This window comes from Lepisosteus oculatus, chromosome 4 (assembly GCF_040954835.1).
Source record: "Lepisosteus oculatus isolate fLepOcu1 chromosome 4, fLepOcu1.hap2, whole genome shotgun sequence".
Taxonomy (NCBI): Eukaryota; Metazoa; Chordata; class Actinopteri; order Semionotiformes; family Lepisosteidae; genus Lepisosteus; species Lepisosteus oculatus.
In genome coordinates this window covers 55,136,098-55,161,465 of record NC_090699.1, presented here as the reverse complement: position 1 = coordinate 55,161,465, position 25,368 = coordinate 55,136,098, and the positions used below count along the sequence as shown (strand labels likewise).

Here is a 25,368-nt window from a genome sequence, read left to right as displayed (position 1 = left end):
CTGAAAGTGGATGAAGCTAAAAAATGGATGGATAGATGAAATCAAATAACTAAAAAACCTTTTTGATAACAAAACTGACACATTTACAAACATTCTGGTGTGGAGACATTTTATAAATTCATATGTGCAGGAAATTAACGAGAATTTTGTTTAACATGCAACTGCCAAGTATTACATTGAGAGAAAAATAAATTCAAGCATAGAAAATATTTCCTGCTTTTCATAAGGAACTAAAAAGAATGTTTAAGACATTTAACAACACATAGTTAAGATGTGAGATCTGTCTGGGTGTTCCACTCCCAATGCATGCAATAAAATTGTCTTATTACTCAATGACGCAATGAGCCACATTATATCTCAAACAGCAGCAAGTACCAAAAATAAAAGATCTCAATCAAAAATAAATAAACTCCTGCAAAACAAAAAACACAATTAAAAATGTAAAAACATGTCCCTCTTTGCAACTGCCTCATTTTATTTTTATCTCCATAATTAACAAAAATATGATTCAAATGAACTCATTTGAAGCCAATCGAGACAGGTACAGTTTTCAGCAGTATTGGTTCCTTCTTGGACCCTCAGTGATAAGTGTGAACTGCATGTGAACATTATGCAACATCTAACAGGGATATTAATGAAAATGTGGAATCTTTTTATGAAACCCCCAAATATATGCACTAAAGATACAGTACTTGATTTCTTTTGTCTGACATTCCTTGAACATGGTAAAATTTTGAACATACTGTATCCAAATGTATTATTTTTAGAAAGAATTAGTAACATGTCACAGTTATCTGAACTTTAACACTGAGGACTAAAACAATGACACCTGACACAGGTCATTTACTGAAAACAGACTTAGGGAACAGTATCTTTTTCCCTACAGTACATGTCTAGCCATACTAAAAAGCCTACTGAACCACATGCAGATTTGCACATTCTTTGCAGTACCACTGAGACACTGCAAACTATGAAGTTCCTAGATTACCACAGGCTACTGAAAAAGGGAGAAAAAAATTATATAACTCAAACGCTAGAAATCCAATGCTATATCCAGTGTAGATATGTTATGTCTTGTATGATATAATGAACCCATAGTAACCTGGCTCTCAGAAGGCTAGCATGGTTGGGTTAGGATATGAGAGTGTTGAGCATTAAGTTAGCTTTTTTCTCCCTAGCTCACAGCACTGTACTGCAGTTATTGGCACATTATAAGTTGCATATTGCTCTCTGGTTTCTGACACAGCTAACCACCTCCACCATCTGGAAACATAAACTGTAGGTATACGCGGGTGTCACAAGCCAGCTTTTATTACATAATTGTTTATTGTTACTAATATGTACTTATTTGAGAACCAGTATACTTTTCTTGTGAATTCTGACAAGGAAGCTTTCTTGGTTTTTCGGTATTCACACTACAGGCAAAGCTGCCTGGAGCCTTCCTCCTCATCCTCATCCTCTGACTTAGGGATGCGAGGAAGCATTGCTGAGCGAGTCAATCCCCAGAACTTCTGTGGAGACATGTCCTTCTTGGTAGCAGTGAATTTCCAGCCCATGTGAGAGCCACAGGTTCTGCACTGCGCTATTGTCCAGGCGTATCTACAAAACACAGGGAATTCCAGTCACAAACACCACTTTGCAAAAGCACCATCATACAAGCACATGTCATATTTCATAGAGTTACATGCCATTACTTTTTAACATTAAGTCTGTTTTGTGTTAATACCAATCGAAAATGCAAGTTATTGCTCCAAAGCATTAAGACAGCTAGCATGCTTTGCGCTATACCGACATAGCTCATTCTTTGGCATCAGTCAGAAGTAGTAGCAAACAGTGTAGAAAACTGGATTTCTGGAATTGACTGGGAGTCCAATAAGCCTGAATTTTAGTAACACGTTGTTAAACCTAGGTTACTTTTGTTCCAAAAAAGTTTTTGTTGGCTCATACAGAATGGTTTATTTGGGATTTCTTTCAGTTATCCAAGCATCCCTCACATGAAAATACATACTGTAGTTCTGAATTTGCTGTGCAAGGCAATAACAAAATGACCTGAGTAATGAAGAGCCAAGCTAAAAAATCACATAAAAACGGCAAAAAAATTATGTGCATTTAACCTATCAATTAACATTACTATAAATAACCTTTAAAGACAGCAAACTTAATGAAGCCTTGTTTCATGGCACTGCTACTGAGGTTTCTCAAGGAAAAGCAGTGTACAGTGGCTGTGAGACACATTCTAACCTCAGGCTCACAAACAGCAGCTAATTTGTCAAACATTGTCTTCTGTCTTCGTCCCCAATCCATTGAAGGATGGCATTACAGAACTGCAGTAGGTCAATTCTTCCTGGAAGGAATAAACGTCTTCCCTACAAGCTTTGCATTTCTCAACCATAGAAAATCCTGCCACTTTTTGTCTAAAAAACCTTTTATTTTGTAGCTCTTCTCAGTCTTGGCCTAATTCAGGCAAAGTCATAATTCCCATTTGTGTCTTGAGGCTAAACATAAGAGAGTCACAGGATATGCTATCTATCAGCTGCTCTCTGTTAGGAATCCTTTCGAGTAAAAATTAGTAAAAGAAAAAAATAGTATGGCTCCAACCAGCTGGGCTCTTTTCTTAAGGTCTGATGATTTGTTAATCTGACTAGGGCCTCTTGTTTTAAAACAGACAACTTGAATACCTCACACAATACATGTACTGTACCATAATATTTAATTACTTGTACCTAAGTCTGAAACAAGATAAAATTCTACAGCACACTTTTAGGTACCAAAAATAAATTCATATTTTCACTGGAATAAAAACTGCAGAACAAGCTAATCTGAACTGACAGAACAGAGCTCATCAAGTGGAGAGATCACAATTTAAGACTTTGAACAAGTTCATGTGTTGGCCAAGGCATCTGCTTTAAAGATTTGAAACAGGTTTTATCAGCTTTCTATTAGACTCATTTGCAATATCTTCAGAATTCAAGATTTCCCCTATCAGATGTAACATGTAATTATTCAATTTGTAGAAAAACCATGGACCACAGGAAATACAAACTAGTTTGAAAACATTTTTTATTACTATTTTCCTAAATGTAAGCAAAAACTGATGGACATATAACCCACTATTACTTAAAGTACCCTTATTCATGACTTTAGAATATTAACAAGATGCTTAGATTTTAGAAAAGAAACAATTAAACAGGCATTAATCTGAAACAGAAGATTGCGCTTTCCACCTTGCATTTTTTGAAGGACTCTTATCTTAAACTGTAGTTTACAAACTCAAAACACCATAGTCCCAATTATGGGCAAACTACCTTTATGCTTCATTTACAATTGGGAAAATTGAGCCCCACATATACCCTACAAGCAATGTGGATTTACTAGACTTTACCTGATAAGGTAGATACACACTAAACACATCCAACACACTAAAAATCCCTTTAACAAGAGTCACTCACTTTAATGACTCATAAAAATACACTGCAATGAAACGATGTGACAGAAAAATAGGGCTTATATAGTGATTTAGACAAAACTTCTACAAGTGATTATACTGTACCTTACAAGAAATATTAAAATAATTCTTTGTAAGCTTATCCAACGTAACAAATCATAAGACATAGTGACTTCTGTAATTGCTTTACATAATACAGCTAAAGTATAGCTGAAGTTAATGTGTGTTGAAAAGCACAAAATACAAGATATTGGAGACAGAGTGAAGCAGAACATACAGGCCTCATTGTCATGTAGTCTGTGGAATACCACAGATATTTCATAAGTTAATATATTTTCAGTGGCCCTTAGCTCCTGCTTACATGAAACACAACAGTTTTGGGGGAATAATTCAGTGTGCAGTGCAATCTGTTCTTTACTATTAATTTAACATCTTATTGAAAGTGAATAAGCAAAACAGGACCCTTAAGCAACTGGCTTGGATCTAGCTGTTTCATTTATATTTCTACACCTATACATATGGTACAGGGCTCTTAAGTTTCATATTTTCAAATATGATGTGTAAGATGTCTGTAAACAGTGGATCAAAAAACATGATAAAGAAACTGTTGGCCAAAAGCAGCTTTTATGTCACATAATATTCTCTTAAATTCTCTGTAAATTAACCTTACTCCTTACTTCAATTGCGTTCATCACTCGGACATCCCACATGGTCTTAGAGACCATGCAGTTCAGCCTGTGAAATGCACAGATGGCCTCTGGTCTCTCATCACAAATTACTGAACTAATTTCACTTGTGACCTGTATCAGTACTAGAGTCAAGCCGGCTGAAGCCAAAGGCTAGAAATCTGGGTTTACTGGGTCACACTGTTTTATGTTTGATGGAAGGTGAAGCTATCTGATTTGGGTGTAACTCACACAGAGGATGTAGAAGGAGGGCAGACATGACACGGAACAATGTATTTGTTTTGGATTTCCTTCAGCAATCCAGGGCCTCCTTGGCCTCTGACACTTGGTCAAACAGTCAAGTAAAACACGTAAGTTACCCTGGGAACCAGCTGTGCAAAGTCGACGGCCTGCCTGTCAGGTTGAGGTTGTTTGCCTTGTACACTGTCAGGGTCTCGTGAACATATCCATGAGGATTGACATAGGCAGCCATGGGTCCACACAAAGACAGGCTGGAAGAGCAAAGAAGAAAAATCAGAACATTTTATATTGGTGGGAAATCCAATATAGGGCTTTTACAAATCCCAAACCTTAGGGCACTGAAGTCCCCTAGATATGGATGATGCTTTTTGCTACACAAAATTCCCACCTGGAGTTTTCTTAGCAGTAAATACTGTACATAAAAGTGTGCCAACTACCCCTCCGAAAGCCTCCCAGGCTCTGACAAACGTAAGTGGAGTGTGGAGTTATACATTTCAAATAAACAAAGCACAATGCAATAGAATTCACATTCTAAGAACAGGCTTTTCAAACATTTCTACACAAAACAAGAAAAAAAACATAATAACAGTCCTTAAGGAAAAAATGAAAACAGCATGTACAGTAGTTCACATTTATTGACACTGCATGATGATTTAGTGATCAAAAGAGTTGGATAATAATGCATCGGAGACCTAATAACCTTAAAAAATGATTTCTACCACTAAATGTTTTCATCTTCCACTGTGTGGCTGTTTAGAGCAATTTGGATTTTATTATGTCTAAAAAATGATCAATGAGGTAACATCTTGAGGGCAAGGTTGATAATGTTTCCCATTCACTTGTCTCATAAACAAGCTTTTCTGTAGCTCCTCAGATCATAAAAAAAAACTTCATTAAAATGATAAGGAACCCTTATATTCTAAACAGTTTTCATATAAAAACATTTATAGAAATACATTTTCAAGAATAGCATTTGCTGACTTACTGTTTTTGGGTTAGGGTAAAACAGGTAAATAAGGTTTACAAACACTTCAATGAGTACAATGATACTGGCATTTTTCAGAAAAAAAATACTTAAGAGACGCTTAACGCACTGTTGCCTGAACATTTAATCAACAAATAAACGGATACAGCATGTGAAGTTATATGAACCAACAGGTTTTCTGATGCATGATGGACTTTGAAGTCCTCTGCTGGTAATAATGGCAAACCACATAAATTATTGTGCACTGCAATCTTCAGAAAAATGAAGCAGAAATATTCCACCAGTGGGTAACTCAGTATCTGCTGAATGTTAAATATTCTCTAGAAATCCAGATATGTCTGAGGTTCTATTACCCACTACCTCCATTGTTTCCATCTTTAAATGTCAGGATGATTCATTGGTGATGTCTGTATTGCAGCATATGCCCCCCAGATATATAATTTAAGGAGTCTCTACCCCTGTTTTGTTTTGGAATATTGTGGAAAGCATCTTCAGTTTCTTTTGGGTTCAACTGTACATGTTCTCAGAGAAATTCTAAACCGTGGTTTTCCTTCAATTGCTTTACAATCCTCAGTTCTGGTCAGACAACTACCCAGCAACTGTCCATTGTCAAGTAGCTACCTGAAAATATTTTGCAGACACAAGGACTACTGTACTCCTCCTATTCATGTTTAACATACTACAGGTCACAGCAGAGACAATACTGGCAGTAGGAAGAGTGATCATTTCCCAAAAGAAATACACTTCCAATATCCAGCCTAACAGTAACACAAAACTGACATTGTCTGACCTGAGTAACTTAATAATTTGTATAGTGACAAAACAAAATCAAAGCCTTTCTATTGCTGTCTACAAAAGTGAGCACCAACACCCACATACAGTACATATAACAGAATCTCATTAATGAGCAAATTCAGTAACAAAAACTTTCACCCCATCATTTACTTTAATAAAGATATGTTACTTGGTACTTTTTAGTTATTTCTATGTATAGTATATACTTCTAAAAAATATACCCAACAGGTGCTCCACATACACATAAGGAAAATATGTTTTCCTCATACAAGCAGGAATTATTTGTACTATTACTTTAAAGACAGCCAAAGCCCCTGAAATCTCAGAGCATCATAAGATACTCTGCATGGAACAATGGTACAGAGGCCGCCACTTCACCTATCATTTTCCATTAAGCATTTGTCGCTCATTTGGTTTTATCTCATTAAACACTTTCTTTCGCCTTTGTTCCCCAGGAACTTGCTCATATTACATAATTACTCTAAATCGTGCTTGTAATGTCTTTTGCTATTTTCTCTTGAAAGAACAGTGGGCAGCTGGTAATCATTTCATTCTGAATAACAGTCTTAGGTTTGAAAATTAAAATTGTTTTTTTTACTTTCATGAAACAAATTGTGGATGCCTAGATTTTGACATCAAAAGAAAAATCCAAAATATGGTACTGTATATAGTGCAGTATCTTGAAGCTCTTCCTGAGTTACAAGGCACTGTAACCATTGACATTCTTAAACAACAGCAATGGATATCAAACCATTTTTGTATACAGTACATTTGTTATTGCTGTAAACCTAGACATACTTGCGGATCTTTGAGAGTTATTTTATTATCAAGGTCCAGGGCTTCATAAAAATAAGCATGGTTACAAATGAAAGGGCGCCATTTTGCCCAGCTTGCATGTTTGGTTTCTAGTAGACGAATGTTTCAGGTATTTTATCAGTTCTTTTGAAATGGAAACCCAGAGCCAGCTTTATCCACAAGTCCAGGGCACTGGTTACAGGCTCAGATTTAATGTAACATCCCTGGACTTCAGTTCTATACCCTGAACAATATATCCAAGCATTTTCATGTCAATCGTATTGCTTCTTCACACTGTCAAGTCAAAGTAATGAATTTTAGTACTACAATCCTCAAAATTTCTAATATGTTGCTTCTTCCAAGTCCAGCATTCCCCTCTGATATTTTAATTTCACGTTCTCGCTCCTGGCATGTCTTACCTGGTCTATTCATTCCTGGATTCATTCTAGGTCCTCTTGTATTACTTGTGGAGTTGTTAAACTATTTGAAATGCCACCTATTTGTGTATCATCTAGAATTTGACAGGTTTAATCACTGTTCTAGAGAACAGATTATTCATACTGATCAGGAGGAGCACTGAACCTAAACTGATCCCTGAGGTACCCCACTATCAATCTCACAGAGGCTGAAGTAACACTCATCATTAGTTGCCTATTTCCTTTTTAACCATTATTTTTATCCATGTGCCTATACTTGGATTCCAGCAGCTTTAAGTTTGAGGATAAGAGTTTATTAGTCAAACTTTGTAGCACATTTTTGAGGTGCAACTTTGCATATCTATTAATTTCCAATCTAATTGATGTCAATCTAACTAGGATCTGTTTCATTCTGATATAGTCTGCATTTAAAAAACATTTTTCTTTATATTCTGTCCATCTTGGTTTGTAATAAGCATTTAATAAGCAAATACTTTTTTCTTATTTCTACCTTCTAATTTACATTTTTCTGTTTATCTGGGTCACCTGAAAACAACAGATCATTCTGGGTAAGAAAGCCTGTACAAACAATTTCAACTGCAGGATTTTCCCAACAATATACTTGCGTTTTTGCTACATGTAGATCTAACAGCACAATATACTAAAGCAGAATTTTAGGATCCAAGATAGTTGGTCAGTACAGACACCTAACACTATACCCCTTGAACTTTTATCTTGCTTGAGTTATGACGATTCATAAAAATTAACTCTTGTAAATTCTTCTGCTTTTACACCATTTTTATATAAACTGCTATCCCACCACCTTTGTGGTGATGACTGTCCCCCCAACTTGTGATACCCAGTAATCCATCACTCTGTAAGCAAGGATTCTGTAGGTCATGCAGTATTATAGTACTGCTGTTTCCAGTAACGTGTTGCTGTTTCTGTCACATTTATATATAACTCTATGGGCTTGGATGCGTGATTTTCTATGGCATCTCCCTTCAACAGTTGAGTTCTCCCCTTTGCTTGAGGCTTTGGGTTTTACAAAACTAAAACAAAGTGCATCTGAGGCTCTGGCTCCAAAGTGTCTACTTGCTACTGTCTAGCCAAAGGCCAACAAATAAACACCACTCAATATGCTGCTTTCAGACACACACTGCTGTGCAAAACACTCAGATAGTTTGTTGTTCTAACATTTTCATGCAGTGCTCTTCCTTCTTTATGCAGAGATAGTGTTCTTTTGAAATGTTAGACATTTTTAAGCTAAGCTCATCCTGAAAGTACAGTTGCAAGAAAACGTTTGTGAACCCTTTGGGATTACCTGGATTTCTGTATTAATTACTCATAAAAATGTGGTCTGATCTTCAACTAAGTCACAATAACAGACAAACACAATCTGCTTAAACTAACACAAACACACAAAAAATGCTTCTTGTCAGTACTGAACACATCGTTTGAACATTCACAGTCCAGGCTTGAAAAAGTATGTGAACTCTTATATTTAGTAACTGGTAGAACCCCCTTTAGCCACCATAAAGGAGCACAGGGTGCTCACCCTGTGGTCCATGTGGGTCCTAATGCCCCAGTATAGTGACGGGGACACTATACTGTAAACAGGTGCCGTCCTTCGGATGAGATGTAAAACCGAGGTCCTGACTCTCTGTGGTCATTAAAAATCCCAGGGCGTTTCTTGAAAAGAGGAGGGGTGTAATCCCAGCGTCCTGGCTAAATTTCCCATTGGCCCTTACCAATAAAGGCCTCCTAATAATCCCCATCTATCAGTTGGCTTCATTACTCTGCTCTCCTCCCCACTGAGAGCTGATGTGTGGTGAGCGTTCTGGCGCACTGTGGCTGCCATCGCATCATCCAGGTGGGGCTGCACATGGGTGGTGGTGGAGGGGAGTCCCCATTATCTGTAAAACACTTTGAGTGGAGTGTCCAGAAAAGCGCTATATAAGTGTAAGCAATTATTATTATTATTATTAATAACCTCCACCAAACGTTTCCTGTGGCTGCTGATGAGACTTGCACAATGGTTAGAAGAAATTTTAGACCATTCTTCCTTATGAAAGGATTCCTCCTTTCAGTTCATTGATATTTTTTTGATGCCTCAAGGAACAACTGACAATGATTCCATTAGATTTCATTGGTAAAGGTGATGGATTAGCCACAACAGCACTTCATACTGGTTGCTCATCTGCAGTTTATCTTGAATTATCACACATTTGAAGATTCCAATGAATGTAAATTACATTTAAATGTGACTGTAAACATTTTTATTTGTGAATAGAGAAGACTACAAGGGGATCTCAGATTTCTTCAGAATGTACAGTGAACCAAGAGCCAGAAGGTACAAGTGGAAATTGTGTGGAAGTGCATTTAAAACCTAGAACACAAGTTAATTCTTTACCCTCCTGGAGGGAGAAGCGAGTAAACTGTTTCAAGAAACGGCTGGATACAATCCTGCCAATTAACTATTAATTACCAAACGGGCTAGTCTAGCCCAGTGTCCACTCTCATTTGTAACATCTCTTTTATAAAGTATCTATCTATCTATCTATGTTCTTAAGTTTGTCCCAACTAAATTGCTCAGACACCCTCAGGCAATGATCCAGACTTGTGGCAAAATGTATATGGTGGCAGTTGCAAGATCTTTTCGAGTTGGATATGTCCAACTGGTCTACAGGCACCCCTCCAGAGCTTACACTTCAGTTCAGAAGGTAGGCAGGCAAATGGTAAAGTACCACAGCCACAGTGGCTCATGAGGCTAGAGCCCATCCTGGATTCCACTGTGTTATTTGGAGAGATCACGTAACTCTCCCCTGGAGATAGTGGTACATCACAGGGATTACCACTCAGTAATTCTGTTGCCCTATACAGCTGGGTGGACTAGAGAAACTGGGTAAAGCATATCACCCAAGGGTGGAGTGTTTGTAACGAGGTGAACCCAAAATCTGCCACTTATGAGTCTAATCGATTACGCACTATGATACATATCCACTAATTCAGTAGATATTTATGTAAAATCAAGAATAGTGCAGTGTACAAGGCTGTGATGTTTTGCATACTGACATTTTTTTCTCTATAAAAGATCCACAGGTTACTGCTATCCCCAGTACTACAGTACATAAACCTCACATATGCTGCATTTGTGGAACTGCTTTCAAAATGCATCATTTGGACAATACAGACAAACCATTCTGACTGCTACCCCAGTACACCTGTTGAAGGAAGACAACTGTCCAGAAGAGAAGTAAAAAGGAATCACATAAATGGATCTCTATTGTTTTTTTACAGGGGAAAACTGTCACATGCCCTTCAAACTTACCTAAAAATTTCATTTTTTGTAGTTATCTCTGTGTCATGACATTGCTTACAACAAAGCGATGTGCACTGTGGATACAAAAAAGCAAAAAAATAATTGAGAATTAAGAGACAAACTTTGAAACTAATGTTAATTACATTATATTCAGCTGTATTCATATATACTATGTATTTTAAAATATATTGGTAGTGCACCAACAAACTTAATAATACATACATATTGTATAGATTGTTGGTGCACTTAATTTTGAAGGACTTTCATACCATTATAAGATGATCTCCATTGGAAATAATACAGCCAAAAATACTCAAACCCAGAATCCCCTTCATAACCAGATCAAGATTTTGCATTCTTACCCTGTCCATTATGTCCAGTTCACAGCGTAGTCTCTGGATGGCACTGCCAATTTTGAGTAGCTGTATACGCAGGGCATCGTCAATGGGCAGGCAAGCTGCCACTCTGTAAGAGAAATCTAGGCAAAGAGAGATTCCTGAAAGACTGGCACTGAAGATGACACAATGCCAATGATAGACACGCAGGCCAAACTGTTAGGAACCCCCACTAAATAACTATAGTTACTGCCCCTGGAAGTAGCAAGCACAGCTCAGAGGTTCTGAAATATCTGCGTCCCAGTTCCATGACTGTCAGTTGAGCAGGATCCCCTGCAGTTGTAACTGTGATGAGGATAAAGGTGTGAGGATTAGGAACTGCACCTTCTATCGGCACTCAACAGGATTTAGATTTGGAGATTGCACTGGCTAGAGAAGGTTGAGGAAGCATGTCTCTTGCTCCTTAAGACATCTGGATATTACCCACCACTGAGAGTGTCCATTGACGGGACTGTGGGTTCCTCATTATTTGGGCAAAACAGAGTATTTGCCAAATAAATCAGTACTGAAAAGAAACCAAATTGAAAATAAGAATTGTAGCCACAGACATGAAGAACTGGTGACATTTCCCCTTGCAAAAGCACAAAAGGACATAATGTAGTCGACAAAGGGGTGAGAAAAAACTGGAGGAAGGAAGACAGGAGAGTAGTACCTATAGCGTTTGATGGAAGAGACTCATCTTTCAGATTTTCATCCCACTCATGTAGCTGTCTCTTCACTCTATCCATCAGAATTTCCTGATGAGAAAAACGTGAAACTAAATAGAAGGCTAAAGGTAAAACTTCACATTTTAAACCTTCATTACAGAAAACGACTAGCTTTTTAAAATGTCCCCTTTCCCCCCTCCAAGAAAAGCATCTGCAGGGCATGCTTTGCATATTGACAGTTAGAACTTCATGCATATGATTAGTCTGTCATTCTACACAACAGTCTGTATACTTTATGTAAATATCTGTGTAGTTAGTAAAAATATTCTGTAGAATGTTTGTGACAGGCTGTCAGGAAAGACTGATATTACAAAAGACCTGCCACTAGATGATTAATCGGTTAATGCTTGTAATCATCCACACTAGAGGTGAATAAGGTAATTATTGGTTAATTGGTAAAAGGGATAGAATTCCACATTCTATCCCTTTTGGGGGGGCTATACCTTGCATGTGAAAAACGGTCAAGCTTATAAATTAAGTTGATTTTTCATTCAGTTAGGCATGGTGGCACTAAACAGAATTGAATAATCAATTTTGCTACAGCTCAGAAGGCAAATTTTTTACAGCTCAGGACGATCACTTTCTTGCATATGTGGAGTTTCATTAGCATCAATAATTTGACCTGTAGAGAACAAGTTCTCTGATGAAAAAACTCAGTAGAATCAGTGGGTGACAAGCAGCATGGCTTGAGATCCCCTGAAGAGATTGTAAGAACACATTCTTAGAATTCCACTGAGCCTCTGAATATGAGCATAGTGCCTCTCGCGACTGCACCATACTGAAAACATTTCTAGGTTCTACTATTACTCAGAAATGATAAAAGAGGTGGAATCTCATGTCCTTTCTTTGATGAATCCCTGAAATACACGCATTTGCTATTACAGACGCTATGCCATGCAGCACGACCACAAAAAATAAATCATTCAATGATCAGATAATAAAGAACATCTCCTGCTACTTCCTGCTGTTCCTCCTCCAGACTACACACTGCTTTACTGTGAGCTTAACTACTAAAGCATCCTCTTGTTTTAAAATAGTAAACCCCATGTGCATGTATTCACTTCTACTCAAGCAAATACAACAGAGAACGGCAATCTTATTTTGCACACTTCCTACTGACCAATGCTGCTCAAACCATTAATGTTTAATGTTTAATGTTTCTTTATTAGCCCTATACAATTTCTTGCATTAGGAATGCGTCTTTTCGCATACCCCAGCTTTTCTCCATTAGAAACGAACAATACAGTCCATCCAAAAAACAAAGACATTCTTGCCTCTCAGTACACACTTCTTCATGCAACTAAAAGAATACTCTTGGTAAGAGTACGGAGAGCATGACCCTACAGCTGTTACAGGTGTACATACACTTTTTATTTCCTTTGTGGAGAAAGGACTTAAACAAAAGCATGATTAAAAAGATCTATGAAATGCATTATTTACAGATTATTTACAAGTATATCCTTCTGTAAACCGTACGTTTCTCTGAATGGCAGAAAAGTTGTTAAAACACAAAAATCTTTAGTTTTTTTTCGATACAGAATATATTATTCCCATATGTACTGTAAGCTCCATTACAATCAGATAAACAACTAAAATAACTTTGTGAAGCCAGTTAAAAAAAAAAACAGGAAAACGGCAATAAATTATAAACAGTTTTAAACATTTTCCAAATTTGGTGAGAGAATCAGATAGTACCACTGTGATGACTACTACGAAGTGATGCCATCTGATTCCATTTCAGTCATTTCTGAAAAAGCATTTGATTTCTCAGAATTGTCAAATACCTGTACTTACCGAGTCATACAAGGAATACACCCAGGCAGGCCAAGATGTCAGATTTGCACAATGAAATTTTCTCTGAAAAAAAAGAACAGATTTTAAAAAGAGAACTTGAGCGGCCACTAACAAAAATTATTCACGATACCTAGAGCAGGTGGATCAGAACCTTCGAACAGCAGTTGAAGATATTTCTCCCTGCAAAGAATAAGCTGACATTTTAACTGTCAGAAGTAGGTCTAGGTTTCTCTTTAATCCACAGGTTGGTAAAATCAGTTTGAGACACAAACCTTGTCAGTTCCTTCCCTGACAAAATCTGACAATTATGGGAGGAAGAAGCTTGAGTCCCTGTGACAAATTAAGTTAGAAGGAAGTCTCATCCTATCACCGTTTTTACATGAAAGTACCACACCTCTACAGTAGTTACATTATCTTACCAGTAGGTTTTCAATACACTCAACAGACTAAGACATCATTAAAGAGAGGGAGGAAAATCACCTATGTAAAATGAGGTAATGGCAAAGTTATGCAAAATCACACAACTTTAAATTCCTAAACTCAAAATGAGTCCAAAGGGCATTTACAATACATGTACAATTTTCCGTACGTGTGTTCCTCTGTTTCATTCTTTCAGCACACCAGTGAATTATTATTCTCCCCCACACATCCCAAATAGGAAAAGAGACTGGCCATTTCTTCTCTTCTTTGATTTTGATGGAAAACTAGTGACACATTTTTGTTACACCACTTGGGGAACATCTGGATCCTAAAGGCACTGGGATATGAGAATCAGTCTTTTCACATCCGTCTTGTCTGAAAAAAGCCTTAATGAGTTCGGTCTGCATATGCTCTTCAAACATGGGTGCTGAGCCCTCTTGTCTTCTTTATCTAATGTGAACAAACTCATCCCCGTGCTTTGCAAGACCTTTAATAATAGAAGTGACTTTCTCAATAAATTAATATTTCACTATATTTCCTTCTGTGTGAATATCTTCAAAATAAATCCCCAAGAGCATATATTAATGCTACACATGATATAACTAATCAGTCTGAATTTAATTAAAATTCATCTCGGCTTTAAATGAAAAGGCACAGAACAGTGCTTTCTAAGATAGATAACCATCAGTTATATTTAGTCTCTGCTTTGGCATGCATCAAATGAATTATTAATCTGAAGTTTTATTAACATGTCAGGTTATTCTAAAATAAACATGAAAATCCCGAAGAACAGAAGTTCTTTATTAATCAATTTTTAAAAAGAAATATGGAAAAACTGACCAAAGACACCAAATACAAAAGGCATAAAAAGGGAACTCACCCAAAAATCCAGAAATTGGGAAAACACATAATTAAACAAGTTCGGAAAACAATAAAAAGCATTTGAACACTGATCCAAATGTCCAGTAGTTTTGTAGACTGGAAATAGAAAGGAAGTCTGTCCTACCCAGTCTAGCAAGGTTATTAAACAGGTTAAAATAAAGAGAATTAAACTAGGAAAATATAACACATGTGAGGCAATATATGATATATAAAGGGTTACTGTAACCTTCCTGGGCAATCCCAAGAGACATTACTCAAGATGGCTTGCAGTATTCATTTGAAATGAGTGAGTAGATTATTTTATCATGGTGCCTCTGGTGTGAGATGTCAGGAGAAGGGGGCACATGAGATTATTTCCATCGGGGCCTAAAATAGTCAAACTCGTCCACTGGTACTGTATAGTTTGTGATTCATATTGATAAATGAATGACCAACAGATACTGTAGTTCTATTCCTATTCCAGATCAAATTTCAAAGAAAATGATGTATAAGAGGCTAGCTGGTGAGACTTGAACCCAGAATATGGAAGTGGCCCCTTATGAGTTATCAGAAGCAAGTTGGCCTTTTAAAAAACATGATGTAGTTTTAGACACATGGATTTCTCCATCTGCTAAGAAAATGTATTGGCAAATAGTTTTATGTTCATGTTTTTATGCTTTTAACAGCAGTGTCAGCCTATGGCTAGAACATTTTAATGGGTCTGTCTTCACTAAAAAGCAAGATTAGAGCTCATTTTTCTTCTGTAAAAAAAACATCAAGTATGAAATGAAAAGGTTACAGTTTGGTATTAAAAGGATCACACACCGCAAAACAGCTCAGGTGGGATGCCAGGTGAGAGATTTCCCCAAGCGTGATGCTGCAAGAAGGCCTCATTCTGTTGTAATAAAGCATCAAAATGTACTGGTTCCGTGGAACCAAATGAAATGTGTAAGCAACAGGGTGACAATCAGATAAGAGTACTAGAAAAATATCAGGATGTAATGCACAACAAGGACTGAGAGGCAGCAAGCACTGAGAAACAAAAATGTCATCAGTACAAGAAAATGTTTTCTAACTGCATGAAAAATAAAATCTTCCTCACCCTTACTTCTCAGTGGCCAAGTATTTAGATGTGTGCATTTAAATCTTGTGCAAATTGTTTAGAAGCATTTAATGGCATAGGGAAAAGACTGCTCCTGAGAAATGAGCTACTCAACCCCTGAGCATGCAAAATGGAATGTATAGCTGTAATCTGCCCAACACTGAGGTTCAAATGTGGCTCATAAGGAGTCTCCTGTTATCCTTGCTAGAAGCCTTAGCTGGACGTCTCCACTGAAGTTCTTCTAATTACTCCCAGAACATTTCAGAGAAAGCATAGCTAACTCCATGTCTTAATGGCCTGAGTCACATTTTACTGAAATTGACTAACCCTTAAAGCTGACCCGATTCTTTCTCCAGATAATTAGTTCAATTAGGTAATTGAGATCATATTTGTAACTGTAGTGATCAATAGTACTGATGAACTATTGAACTATTAAGGTAGCCGACTACTGAATTCAGTCCATTTTTACATTAAAGCAACAGTAATATTCTTCCTACTACACACTCCCACACTTTCCTCTCAAACCTGACAACGCCTTAACAACCAAAACTTACGTACTGTAAGACCTACATTAATTCCAATTCCAGAAAATGTTTAGGAAGAAGGATACTGCACTTAAAAGACAATTCTTCCACACCGAGACAACAGCTTTCTAAATGTGATACATCCATGACACGTGTTTTTTGCCGACAGCTAAATCACTGAAGTACACTTCTGCAAGAAAATAAGTCCATTATCTGTAATTTTCATATGCCAGCTGTGGCTTCAATGGAGGCCTGCTCTAGGAGCACAGTTGCTATGGACAACGCAACACCAGTAGTTTGCGTCCAGACGGAAGATTTAATTTATTTGAGTGCAATGGCTAAATTGACGCACTAGCTGCAAAACAGTCTTTGGTCCTTGTGCTTAAGAACAAACTCTTATTTTTTTCCCACCGGTAGATCAGAGATGGACTTGGATAAGAATAAAGTTGAGGTTGCATAATAATTTTGACTGTGAAGTGAAAAACATTTGGGTAGGTAAACCGCTCGGTGCCTAGAACGACTGTGTGACTCTCTCGTACAGGTCAACCTGTTTAAAGGTGCCCTGAAAAGAGGCTCAGTGCATCAGAGCAAGCTTGAGGTGCAAGCACAAAAGAATATAAAACTACTACAGGACCCACCTTTTGGTACTTGTCCCACCAGCGCTGCACCTGTCTGCACTGCTTGGCAGGCGGTCTGGATGCGGTGTGCATGTGGAGTCTGGACTGGGAGTTGAGCTGGACTGCACACAGGGTGGGAGGGAGGACTCTCTCAGGGAGTATCTGCACCTTCGCTTGTCTGATCCTGAGAAACACATCAGTGATGTTTCAGTGTCCATGGCTGCTTGTAGTGAGGAACACACAGGAACAGCTCAAGATCTCCAACAACAAACGAAGACCAAGTGACCACATGCCTTAAGGAACCAGCGTTCACACCTTTACTGTGTTTTTACACTACATTTATTTCACTTTAAAATGTCTAAATTGTTCTGCAAATTATTTAACCTTTTCGTATTTGTATTAATGTACCATCCTGGATCATTAGTAAATAACTGTGTACAAAAAAATATATTCCTTTACGTTATATCACAGTACTCCTATGATCTATTCTATTCTAAGGAAACCATAGTAAACAAAGTCAAACCACAGTTCATATGCAAAAGTACTATGTTAAAACTGCTATGGTACTGTACATGTGCTGCCAAATTTATTTTTTCCTTTACAGAGATAAAAACCTACAATCCTTGTATCTTTCATTCTCTCAGTAAAAAAGTCACAGTTGGTGAATTCATTAGAGAAATGCATGAAATAATAACTGTATAAAAGGTTTATAAACAGTTAGGCTGTTGTGACTGACCTGGTTAGATATCCTTTTGAAGGGTCTGTTCACATATGACTAAACTAAACGAATGACATTACACATCCATGCATTGTCTAAGTGCTTGCTCCCCCAGGTGAGAAACAAGGAGCCTTAGAGCTATGTTGTTGGGAGCTTTCTCTTCTGGTAGAGTTACCCTTGGCAAATTGGTCTAAGGTATGGGGCTTTACAAAGAATGATCCAAACTAGACACCTCTGATGGTTTCAGTAAAAACTAAAAGGAATCTGCTCAGAATAGGGACACTAGGACCCATCTCTGGAGCCAGGCCTGGGACAAGCACCTGGTGGCTCCACCAACTACATAACCCTGCCAGTCTCAGCCCAAAATGGCTACATGAAGGTGAAGGATGGGGTTTGGGTCTGAGAGACACATTAAGCATGTTCACATTAAGCATGTTCACCTAAACTAAAAAGTCTTTACTAAGGTTACAAAAGTACAGGAACATGTGCTTCATAGATTAGTACGAGCAAACTCATTGAGTATTCCCAATTCATCATCGACTGTCAGTGTGCCAACTAATTACAAAAAGTTAGATTAGACTATCTGAACAATGTTAAGCGATGCAGACCTAACTGCACAGTATAAACATTTCAGCCCACAACAAATAAAAAAAGAAACTGGCTCTTACACACTTAAAAATAAGCAGTATTCAAGTCATCCATTTTTTAGGTGTATGAATAAATCAAATCTGTTCTTTTCATGTATATAAAAGCTTATTTCAAAAATCTTTTGTTGAGGAAGAGCATGTTTAATTCACACAAGCATGTAGTGAAAAAAAGCAAACCTGATACCTATACTTCTCTTTTGATTACCATTATATGACAGATAATTATGACACACACAGACAGAATTGAGCCCCAGTTTCATCATTTTATTAAATCTCACATTAACTATTCATAGTTATGTTTTCATCATTTTTGAAAGAAAACAAAAACTAGGTTTCTTATACTGCAAAGGAACAAGTAATAGGTTTATTCCATGCTGAAAAAAGTCTCAGAGTGGCAGGTTGGTTTTCAGGAGCACAACACAGCCTATATTTATCCTTTACGTATCCTGACCTTAACAATCCCCAGATATTAATCTTGAAAAACCGAACTGAACCACAATTCAGACCCACACACCACTATCCTCACCACAATCCCAACGGAAGACAACTGTACTAGAAGAATGGGTTAACAATGGGCTGGAAATATTTCAAAATATTTTGAGACCTTGTGAAATACAGGCCACATCCTGATTAAATTGTTCTTGCTGCTTGCAAAGGGCTAGCAGATTATTAGGTATGAGTTCCTAATCATCCAGTAAGCGTATGAACTGTCCAAAGCAATTTGAACACCACTGAAACCTATCACATTCATATACTGTATATACACTGTATACAGTGGTAAAGGTACAACTTTACACTTTGAATGCAAAATCTGAACAAGAAACTGTGCACGAAAGTAATGTTAGATAACTCCTCGTGCGGTGCAAAAATCCATATGACATGTTATACAGCCTCCTCACATTGCAAGGGTAAAAGAATTATAACAACACAAGAAAACGTGTGCACCTTGCAAGAACACAAAGCAGAGAATAAGTCTCTAATAATACATAATGACGTCTAGACATTCACTCTTGAATTTTTAAAGTTGATTGAATAAGTGCTAGAAAATGAAGTTTATATCTGAACATTCTGGCCTTATCTAATAAGCAGTTTTTCCACCTCCCCCCAATTCCCTTAAGATCCACACACAAAAAAACTGGTATCACGTTGAGGTACAGGTGTTCAGGTAGATAATCCTCAAGTGTGTGAAAAACATTGCCAAGATGTTACATAACGTATTCATCCTAGTTTTGCACATGGCACAAGGCTGTCTTTCAGCCCTGCATCTTAAAATAGTCCAGGAAGAAACTGAAAAAAAATTGGTTAACCGGTGCCTTGCAAAAGTATTCACACCCTTCCAATTATGTCCAGTTTTGCTAAATTACAAATTCTGCATACCCATTTTCTAAACTGGATATAATTAATCAAAACTCAAATATTCTAACACTTAATCAAATATCAGAAAAAAAACTGCAAAGAAAAATCCAGAACTAATCATCCCAAATCCAAAACTTCTCGTTGATTCTGTGAGTTCCCACACTACAGCAATTTTCATAAAAATAAAAAAGTTCATCTTCAGTTCTGTGACTGGATCTCCTCATATAGAAGCTGATTAACATCAAACACACAAATGTAGTACGGAGTGCGATTTTACTCAAGATGAAAGGTTATATTGGTTGCATTTTTAACATTTAGCTCTATAAGCATTATATAGCTTTTTTATAACAAGCTGTAGGTATAATTTCAGATCCCGAAAGATAAAAGTCAAATTGCATTTCATAAGTGAACACATAATGAAGCCAGATAAATCTGTGACAGAAACAATGAGGCTTTTTTGTCAGCTATCCACGAATATTTGGCAAGGGTTTCTGAGGAAATGAATTCAGAATGGACTGGCAACACATTCATTACTTTCACTAAAGAAACACCGGCTGATGGCAAGATAAATGCAAATTACCTTTGTTTAATTTCAGATATAATAGGTGTACTTAATCATTAAATAGCAAGGCGACTCAATTAAGGACATTTTTTTATTTGCAATGATAACCTGTAGACCTATTTTAACAGCAAGTCACTCATGTGAGTACTGGGGCAATTAGAATAAAGTACCTTGCTCAAGGGTACAACAGAGACATCCCACTTAAGAAATGAACCCATGACCCTCCAATTAGGAGACCAAAGTCCTATCCGCTACTCCATGCTGCCCGAACATGATACACACTGCTCCTATGGTAGTGCTTCAAATACACAAACGAATCCAGCTGGTCAAACATTGCAAATTCTGAATGCATGACAAATAACTTTTAGATAAAATACTTTCAAAAGATAAAATCTTTCATGGAATGAAACCTGTTGAAACTGAAATCTCCTTGTATCCATACAAGCTCCAATATCCTCAGTGGATTAATTGGAGGCAAACTTATCATTTAATTAATTTAGAATTTTCTGAGTTTACCCACAGTGAAATCAAGGACACTTCTCTTTGTCTGCCTAGCATACAATGATAACAGCAACTGCCCCGCACAGACATAGAAACACCACTCCTTTGTGTGGGACCACATGCTCTGCTTTCTGTTTGAACTTACAAGCTTTGTGCCTTGAAGCACTCAACTCTATGGAAACATGTACTTCGAATACAAATTTAGGGGTCTTGTGCCACCTAATGGTAAACTACAGTACGACTTCATAAATGTACTATAGGAACCAATTTCTTAAGTAACCAAAACATTAAATAAGAAATTGTTTCAATACCTTAAGACATCAAATGTATCTTCAAGTAACAGAACTTATAGCTGAAATAGCACCTATTGCAAATAAGTAGGCTTGTGCTCAACCACAGTTTTCTTGCACATCGAGTGAAATTTAGGCATTAAGCGTTTACACACCGAAAATTACATTCATGAATTTACGTGTGATGTTGCCTTTTATGTACAGTTCAGTGTCTCCAAATACCACTATACCGTACATCAAAAAATAACTACACAAATCACAAACAAAAGATTAAAGAATCGTTTCATCATTTGTGATACACAATTTCCCCAATTATAAAGCATTTAACTATAACAGGAGAGACAGGAACTAATGATGCAAAACTCAATGAGCATAAGAGAAAAAAGAAAGAAAAAAACAGGCTAAGAAAAAACTGATTGAATCTAGAAACGTTGCTGTTGTGGATTATTTCTGGCCTCTATATTAACTGTGTACAGCCTATTATTTTATTTGACGGCTGTTCTCTATCAAGGGCAACACTTTTAAAAGATCTGCTCTAACATTCGGGCCAATGTGAATGTTAATGTGAAATGACATGAAAGTGACGAACCACTTTCATGTGTGGCTACAAACACAAGTGACTTGTTTGAACCGCATGGTGGTTAATCAGTAATGCATGGGAACCTCCCTGCTGTCAGAGTCTCCCCCTGAGAGACTGACCCCACCATTACAGTCCTTACCCAGGCCTTGCGGTGGCTCTGTGACTAAGGATCTGCGCCTGTACCTGGAAGGTTGCCAGTTCTTATCCCATGGCCAGCAGAGGAATCGTACTCTGTTGGGCCCCTGAGCAAGGCCCTTAATCCCAACTGCTCCAGGGGCACTGTATAAATGGCTAACCCTATGCTCTGACCCTAAGCTTCTCACCCTGTCTGTATGTCTCATGGAGAGCAAGTTGGGGTATGCGAAAAGACAAATTCCCAAAACACGAAATTGTATATGGCCAATAAAGTGATCTCATCTTACCCATCAGCCTGTGTTCTGATCTCGTGCACCTTGAACCGCTGTCTTCCCACTGCCTTCACCTTGACAGTTTCGATGCCATACTCCTGCTCCTCTCGATATGCATAGATTTCTGCTGTCGTGCCGAACTCTGCCTGTCTGTCCCCTGCATCACTGAGACACGAGAGAACACACACTGTAACTCCAGTTTATCCAACAGCTGCAACAAGACCTCTTTGACACTAACACTGTTTTGTGCGTGGCGGATCCTTTGTTTTTGCCGTTCACACAGGTTTTTGCCAGGCACTTTAGCTTCCTCTCACCTCCCAGAGACCTACATAGACCTGTTAGCTATGAATGTCCTTTCCTAGTGGTCTTCCTGGTGTAGACTGGCCAGGATTAGGATCAGGGCAAGTGTTTATTCCAGTATGACCAGTATGGATGCTGTAAATTAATTAGAACCAAATGAGCATGACAGGTCACATAATCTCCTCTTAATTTTGGTCATTTTGATGAGATTCAAAGGCCATGTAAAAATGCCCTAGAATAGATGAATGCCTGTTGCTTGATTTTAGCATTAAAAGTTAACCCTCAATTCAACTGAGCTTAAAAATATAAACATTCATCCCTGATTTTCCAGGAATGATCCATTTGATACTTTGAAGTCACTCTGTACTGCACATATCTGTTTAATCTCCGCCTTGAAATGAACAGTGGAATTAAGTTGCACTGCCCACTCTGCTAAAGTTGTGAGGGTCTACTGGTGGTGGGAAAATATGTGACGTCACAGGATATTAAAAGTAATGCACAGTACAATCATACAATAAATATTACAATGGAATCATCCATTCATTTCTAACCTATTTAACCACTACAGGGTTGCAGGGAAGTCAGAGCCTATCCCAGCAAACACGGGAAGCCAGGTAGACCCTAAATGGTTCGTCAGTCCATCACAGGGCAGACACACAGAGCCATGCACACAGACAAACATGCACACACTCACAACAATTTCCCAGAAGCTAATTAACCTACCAGTTGAACATACTATACAAACTCCATGCAGATAGCACCCCAGGTCCAGAATTAAATCTAGGGCCCCATTGCGAGACTGCAATGCTAACTACCACTCCACTGTGCCACCCCGATTAATCATTCTATCTAAAAAAAAACCTGCCAGGCTATCAAATCCCAGATATGATTTAAAATGTATTTTCCCGCAGCTGTGATGTCTCAGCAAGAAGACAGTAGAACCATGCTGCATTGTGCCAGAGGGAAGAGATCATTGCACTGGTCCAACTGTACCTGTAAGCAAGCACAGCGAAGGTCCTGTCCTTCTGGATAAGGTTCCTCATCAGGCTGACCTCCTGAGCCCTGAACAGCTGCAGAGGCAAGGTCTGTCCAGGGATGAGCATGACTGCTGTGTGAGGCAACACTGGGATCATCTGGCAGCTGTCCTCATCGTGCACTGTCCGTCCATGGAACTCCTCCATATCCATGCCCAGGTACTGCAAGCCAGTGGACAGACACCTTCAATTTCCTGCCAGCATTACACTCCTGCTGGAAGATCTATCCTTCCTAAATTTCAACCCAACCTGATTGCTGTCTCCTGTCCTGTTTTCCCTTTCTAGCTTCTCTTCACTAGTGTTTTCTGATTGATATTAATGATGAAAACTCCTTCATTTTTGTAGGAGTGTTACTGATCATTATCCCTTCAAAAGATACATTGTGGGCTGGATTTTTGCCTATAGCCTGCAACCTCCAATTATCTAAATATACCTACTTGAAAAACAATAAAGATCTTAATTCTCCCCTCATGCCATGGGGACTGTGAATTATAGCAACTCAAAACTAGCACTGAAAATATAAGTGAAAGCATACTGGATGTACTACGTTCACACTAGGTCTTGCCTCACACAAGAACAAAAAAACTTTCTTCGAATCCAGAAAGCACAAAAAGCAAAAGCAGAAAATTGAGAATCATCTACTGTATCTCACCAGACAGTGCCTATAGGTATTTTCCTTGTCAATTGTTATAGTACATTTAGGTCCATCCCGTCTCCTTTCTTGTGAAACACCTCTCATTTACGGATTCATCAAGCTCATCAGAAACATTCACATGCTGCAAGAGCAGTACTGTATGTTGAGTAACCAGGCTCTTATTACAAGGCATGAGCTAATGAGTAAGGATCTGTGAAGCAGTGTGGTAAGATTCCATTATATTTGGTATGACACCTACAGCATGTGAAGTTGGGAGACTGGGGTCAAAGTTGATAATGTTTGGTTTTGCTGCTCCATCACCGTCATGATCTTCAGTTTCCATCTCAGCTTCATCTTCCTCTTCATTTTCTAAACACAAAGAAATTAACTAAAATATTGCTCATACTCAATGATACCTTTAACACTATTATCTTGTTTCTCAGAATTTCAGCTAATTTGATATTGGTCATTGTAATTGTTATGCCAGTCACTTTAGTATCTACTTTCTAGGTAAACATTAAAATCTAATCAATACAGAACTGCATGACTTCGTTTTAATACTGTGTGTTACAGTTACACAGAGTAGACAAGGGTGTTTAACCTACATTGGTTATAAGACATAATGCACAAGAATACAGATCTTACTGTAATATTCTGTATTATGCAAGACCAAACCTTTTGATAGGTCTTTGGTTTAATTATTTCCCGTACACACAAGGACAGCTATAAACAGTCAAATGTCAGTTTGTTACAGCTAATTATAAACACCCTTTATTTAATTTTTTGAGCAATAATTATTGTAAGAGCTTGACGATATACCATGACTTGACAAAAATGACATGGCTTTGTGCAGAGGTAATTGTTTTGTGTGCACGAGTCAAAACCGTAAATCAGGTGCAGAATGTTACTGAAAATTTATTTTTTTAGCTCATATCTAAACTGCAACACTTCATATTTACTGTAACATGTCATGAGAATGGCCTCGTGCAAAGTGAAAGCGAAATTAGGCAATTATGACGCATATAGCTGCTGCACGTTTTTCAACCTTTTGCTAACTCACAGGAAGCTTAGGTCAATCAGCTGAAACATGTATAACCCCCGATTTTTACCCGGTAAAAGCTCTAACTGGTTTCCCATGTTGTTGTTGATATTCCGGTCTCCCCCTCCCTCCTCGTCAGCCATAGTCTCTGTTTACACTAAGGTGCACCCCGGCAGCTCAACAACTGAGGTTAACA

At 37.9% G+C, this 25,368-nt stretch overlaps 1 protein-coding gene across 2 annotated transcripts; it reads right to left on the bottom strand.

Moving 5' to 3' along the window:
• Positions 1-92: 92 nt before the first annotated feature.
• Positions 93-25,368, bottom strand: crbn (cereblon). Of its 2 annotated transcripts, XM_015347360.2 has the most exons (12): positions 25,243-25,368; positions 24,393-24,502; positions 23,459-23,661; positions 22,181-22,330; positions 17,126-17,288; positions 15,687-15,782; positions 13,581-13,643; positions 11,732-11,816; positions 11,047-11,162; positions 10,694-10,758; positions 4,491-4,622; positions 93-1,599 (listed from the first exon to the last, which is right to left on the bottom strand). In XM_015347360.2, exons 1-12 carry the CDS (start codon positions 25,313-25,315, stop codon positions 1,416-1,418), a joined length of 1,440 nt encoding a protein of 479 aa, XP_015202846.1. In that variant the 5' UTR covers positions 25,316-25,368; the 3' UTR covers positions 93-1,415. The 2 variants fall into 2 exon arrangements, with proteins under 2 accessions (XP_015202846.1, XP_006630756.1); XM_006630693.3 differs by lacking the exon at positions 15,687-15,782 and having other exon boundaries at positions 25,243-25,367.

Bases quoted from the DNA above. Each gene is read 5' to 3' on its own strand.
- crbn (XM_015347360.2), bottom strand. From the start codon at position 25,315: ATGGCTGACGAGGAGGGAGGGGGAGACCGGAATATCAACAACAACATG. The intron at 15,783-17,125 runs GTGGGTCCTGTA...CCACGGAACCAG, and splicing joins GGTGGGACAAGTACCAAAAG to TACATTTTGATGCTTTATTA. The intron at 4,623-10,693 runs GTAAGTTTGAAG...TTGCTCTTCCAG, and splicing joins ACAAAAAATGAAATTTTTAG to CCTGTCTTTGTGTGGACCCA.